The following is a 5,208-nucleotide window of genomic DNA, read 5'->3' as shown; positions in this document are numbered from 1 at the left end:
AATAATAATAATAATAATAATAATAATAATAAATGTCATTTGTAATGCACTTCACATTTAAGACAAACCTCAAAGTGCTACAGGTAAGATGATAAAAACATCAGTTTAAAATACATAAAAATAGTGCAACAACATTGTTAAAACTCATAGGTTCTGCTAAAAATAAATGTTTTTAGTCCTTTTGTTTTTAAACAATATGGTGGAGAGATGATAAAATGAGTCGCTATATATAACTATAACTATTGAACTTGAACTAAGAATGAACATCAACTAAAATTATTGACGTTATCATGAGGAAAAAGTAAGATTACTGGAAATAAACGAGCCGGACGGAGCGGCGTCAATCTGGGCTGGTTCAGCCGTTCAAGGTTGTCATCACGTCTCAAAGCACGGAAATGTTTGTTTGTTTGTAAAATCAAATTTAAACCCACTGTAACCACGACAACAGACAGCACAGGTCTGACTTGAGTGGCATGTAACGGATTTTCACAGGAAGTCCTAAAGTTCAAATGTGAGAAAGATAACCAAATGTACTTTTAGCCTGTGTTATCATGTGTTGCAGTGGATGCTTTATGAACACACAGCCTCATAAGTTGCGTGCTTTGACTCTACGAGACGCTGTCATTGAGCTGTGGGGGCTGATGAAAACTTTTAGCAATCCTAGCAGCACTAAACATTTGCTAAATAGTAGCAAATGTTTAGCAAAATGCTCTTGGAATAACTTGCAAAAACTTGCTCCATCTAAATGATCTGGTCCTTTAAATGAATTTAAGGCCATGTTAGAACGCCGTGTAATTCAAAAATGACACTGCCACATGTGACCTGTTCCTCTCCTCTATGTGTGATGTTGTCTACGCTGTATTTCTGTTTTTGTGTTGTTTTCCTGTTAACCATGAACTCGTCCTTCCAGGTCAACATTGAAAATGAATATTTATTTGTGCTTTTTCCAATGTTTTTGTCGCTTTTTCTGATTTATTTCTCAGTTTTTCCAGCTATTGGAGCTTTAAAAAAAAAAAAACTGAGCTGGTTTAATAATAAGGTTTTACACTTATTCTTGCAATTCATGATTAACAAACCTCATTTATATCAAATTATACATACGTGTTTAGTTAAAAATGCAGAAATTATGAATTACTTTGACTAATAGTTAAGATCAGAGGATGTTGATCATAAGATTCAATAAAACACCCAAAGAATTCAATGAAAGTAATCATTAATCTTACCTAAAGAACGCTATATGGAATCATTCATGTTGTTTGTGGGTAATTTGGGTGAAAGAAATCCATATTTCTGATATAAAACACTTTAAAAAGGGTCAGTTTGACCCGAGGACAACACAAGTGTTGAAGTCCTTAGACTATACGATGGCTTTTAGATCTTTCTGTCTATCTGCTGTACAAACGCATGTTACTGTTGTAATGTACGTTTTTCTTTTTGTATTTACTGTTCTTCCTTTGTCTATTTCCAGTGTTTGTTTTTAAGCCCAGCGAGCCTCGGCCCGTGTTTTCCCAGAAGGCCGTGTGTTCGGGGAAGGTGACCCGCGCTGTCTTCGCCCCGAGGGACGAGCTGCTGGAGAGCTGTGAGGAGAGCAGCCAGTGGCTCAACCACTCCCAGCTCTACTTCCTCACGCCCTACATGGTAGGAGAGGAACTCACCCAACCAGCCACATGTTTTCTATTTACCTGATCACTAAGATTATAACCTAGTAGCCATACTCTTCTGTTTGATAACGGACGATACACACCGGGGGGGGGGGGGGGGGGGGGGGGGGGGGGGGGGGGGGGGGGGGGGGGCTGGTTTACATCGGCTGGCAGAGGCAGTTTGAAACAAACGGGTCTTTTTACTTTTAATAGAACAGATATGCTGTATTTTCTCTGTGGGAAAGTAATCTGTTTGGTTATTATGATGTGGCATTTCTTTAAATGTAAATGTACTCCATGGTTTGCTGATAAATCACAGGAGCACTTTCAGTGATAGTCTCATTCTCCCAAAATGCACCACAGAGCGCCACAGGAAGTCTTTCCTGCCTGTGGCCATCAAACTTTTTAACTCCTCCCTCTAAGTGTCTGACACACACACACACACACACACACACACACACACACTTACACTTAGAGAGGTTGGAACTAGACAATATTATCTGTATTATCTGTTTTGTGCAATAACACTGGCCTGACATGTGTGCAATTTCAACTACTACAATTATTATTATTATCATTATTATTTAACTTTTCACCATTCCAAATCCTTAATTATGTTAATTGTGTAAATAATGTATAATAACATTCCTTTATGTAAATACCGTAGATATCCAATTCCTTATAGTTCTTTATTTCTTGTATTTCTACTCTGGTATTTATACTATTTGTGCAACTGCAACACAGAGTTTCCCTTCGGAGATCAATAAAGTATTTCTGATTCTGATGTATTTAAATTACCGTGATTGGTCCAAAGGGGGCGCTACGCTGACATGTATAATGAGGTGACCTAATTGTTACTGGTAAATTGAGTGAATTTGATCAAACCGAATGGAGACGAGCTAAATCTTCAGGTTCTGGGTCCTCTCTCTGACGTCCTATGTGACCTGAAAGTCACGGGGAGAAGGAACTGCAGTATTATATATAAAATACTTTGCTCCATAATAACCTTTTGCACATTCTGCATGCTGTTGTTGTTGTTGTTGATGCCGATGTGGACTCTCCTCTGCAGGACCTCATGACATTCACCACCAAGGCGGAGGAAGACCGACTGATGGCGTCCAGCAAACAGGTAACAGCACACCTGAGCACCAGCCGCTGCTCCGTGTCATCCAGCGGACGGACACACACACACACACACACACACACACACACACGCTGTTCAACACCTCAGGATGTTAAATACAAAGCATGCTGAGAGCAGGTTGACTGAACTCGCCTCCTCATGGCCTGGCAGTCGGAATAACTAAACTAACACAATAAAAACTGTTAGCTTCTCATGTTTTCTTCTGGAGTGAGTGCAGGTTACTGGTGGATCGGCTCAGCTAGCGTTACTGAAACAGTCCAATAAAGGAGCTCTCTCTGGATCCATGTAGCCGTAGTTTTCAAATCCACCTTTATATTAAGGAGAGAATACAAAGTATGCAACTATACCTCCTCTTTATTAGAGAAAGAATACAAAGTATGCAACTATACCTCCTCTTTATTAGAGAAAGAATACAAAGTATGCAACTATACCTCCTCTTTATTAGAGAAAGAATACAACTATACCTCCTCTTTATTAGAGAAAGAATACAACTATACCTCCTCTTTATTAGAGAAAGAATACAAAGTATGCAACTATACTTCCTCTTTATTAGAGAAAGAATACAAAGTATGCAACTATACCTCCTCTTTATTAGAGAAAGAATACAAAGTATGCAACTATACCTCCTCTTTATTAGAGAAAGAATACAAAGAATGCAACTATACCTCTTTTTATTAAGGAGAGAATACAATAGATCCACATATACCTCCTTTCTTTCTCTCATCTAGTCTTTCTCCACTCTCCATCAGATAAAACCAGATTTACCTCTGTCCTGTCCCTTGTGAACTCTCTTAATTGACAAAGAGACCTTCCTGTGTTTACTGACATTGGGATTCTCCCCCCTCCCCTCCCTCCCCCTTCAAGCTTGTAATCGATGACACCGTCGCCATGACACCATTCTACCTGTTGCTGGGGAAACACCGTCAGCAGGAGGATCCTGACCCCCTGAGTGGCCCGTCTGCTGAGAGGAGGCCTCTGCCGCGGGGCTCTGGTGCTATCAGAGAGGTCAGTAGTTCAGCGCTGCGTTGATCATGTCTACCTCGTTGTTTGTGCATCTCAAACTTGTGACAACGACTTATAAGATTTCTAGAGCAATAAAGCTTCTTTCTTTTCTTTTTTCTTGACAGCTTCTGCAGACACCGGCCCACGTCTTGCCCTCTACGACTTTCCTCTGCTCCATGTTTGTAGAGTCGCTGCTCATCTCCGTTAGCAACAGCAGGTCAGTAGTCCACTAAGGTCGCTCCGACAACCTTAGCCAGCTGTAGGCCGATAAGAACCGAAAACCATTAAAATACACATTTATTGTTAGTATGGTAATATTGACTATGTATTTATCACTGTGGGTCTGAATGTCAGCATGACTCGACAAAACGCTGAGATTCAGGGTTTCCATGACTCGACAAAACACTGAGATTCAGGGTTTCCATGACTCGACAAAACGCTGAGACTCAGGGTTTCCATGACTCGACAAAACGCTGAGACTCAGGGTTTCCATGACTCGACAAAACGCTGAGATTCAGGGTTTCCATGACTCTGCGACTTAAGAGCCTGGCAGCAGTGCACGCGGGAAATGTGACTCTGTTCCCATGTTCTCAGGGAGGAAACTAAACCTGCAGAGGAGGAAATGGAGAGCGAGAAAGAGGAAGAGGATTCAGAAGGGGAAATGGAGTCAGGCACCCGGAGACAGGAGGAGGCGTCGCTGGGGGGCCAGGGGGGCCCCGGTCTGACCAAGGCCCAGCTTAGGGAACTGAGAAGGGTGAAGAAACTGGACCACAGCTGGTTCACAGGCCTCCTGCAGTCTTGAGCATGACCCTGTGGAAAGACACTCGCGCACGCACACACACACACACACACACACACACACACACGGTGCCTATAGGACGTTTTCAGCACATCAGTGGGTTTTAATTAAAGAAATGATTTATTGGGTTATGATCTATCAGAATGGATTTATTTTGGAAAAGAGAAGAAACTAAACATCTCTAGGCAGTTAATTACAAAACAGAAAACATCTGATTCCACATGAATCCTCTCCTTTGGAAGAATGACACCCTCGAGTCACTGTGGACCGGTTTGGATCAGATTACACATTCGAACAAACTGCTCCAGCTTGACCCGGATCATCTGTCAGTCTGAAGCCTTAAGCCAAGAACTCTGGACTACACTGGTCTGGATTGTGACTCTCCCTCTTTAGACTACTAACCTTAGTGTTTAGTGGCGTTCCTGCAGACCTTTGACTGCGTGCTTGTGGTTGTTATCTTGTTGGAAAATAATCTTTTTTTCCATGTCTTAGTTCTCTTGCAGCCTGCAGCACGTCCTCCTCCGGGAGTTATCTCTCGCTGCACTTCAGGCTTCTATCAACACATTTCCACCATGCATGTTTCCCTCTTTCTCTTCTTTTGCAACATGCATGTTTCCCTCTTT

At 41.7% G+C, this 5,208-nt stretch overlaps 1 protein-coding gene across 1 annotated transcript in view; it reads left to right on the top strand.

Annotated features, from left to right (window-relative positions):
- The window catches only part of wdr75 (WD repeat domain 75), a 16,030-nt gene extending 11,278 nt beyond the window's left edge, over positions 1-4,752 (top strand). Inside the window, exons 15-19 of the mRNA XM_034885992.1 lie at positions 1,469-1,638; positions 2,710-2,769; positions 3,649-3,789; positions 3,912-4,003; positions 4,381-4,752. Coding sequence (XP_034741883.1) covers positions 1,469-1,638; positions 2,710-2,769; positions 3,649-3,789; positions 3,912-4,003; positions 4,381-4,588 — 671 coding nt within the window. The 3' untranslated portion in view covers positions 4,589-4,752. The remainder of the gene's footprint in view (positions 1-1,468; positions 1,639-2,709; positions 2,770-3,648; positions 3,790-3,911; positions 4,004-4,380) is intronic.
- The last annotated feature ends 456 nt before the right edge of the window (positions 4,753-5,208 follow it).

This window comes from Etheostoma cragini, chromosome 11 (assembly GCF_013103735.1).
Source record: "Etheostoma cragini isolate CJK2018 chromosome 11, CSU_Ecrag_1.0, whole genome shotgun sequence".
Lineage (NCBI taxonomy): Eukaryota > Metazoa > Chordata > Actinopteri > Perciformes > Percidae > Etheostoma > Etheostoma cragini.
The sequence above is the reverse complement of the archived record's forward strand: the minus strand, read 5'-3'. Positions and strand labels throughout refer to the sequence as shown.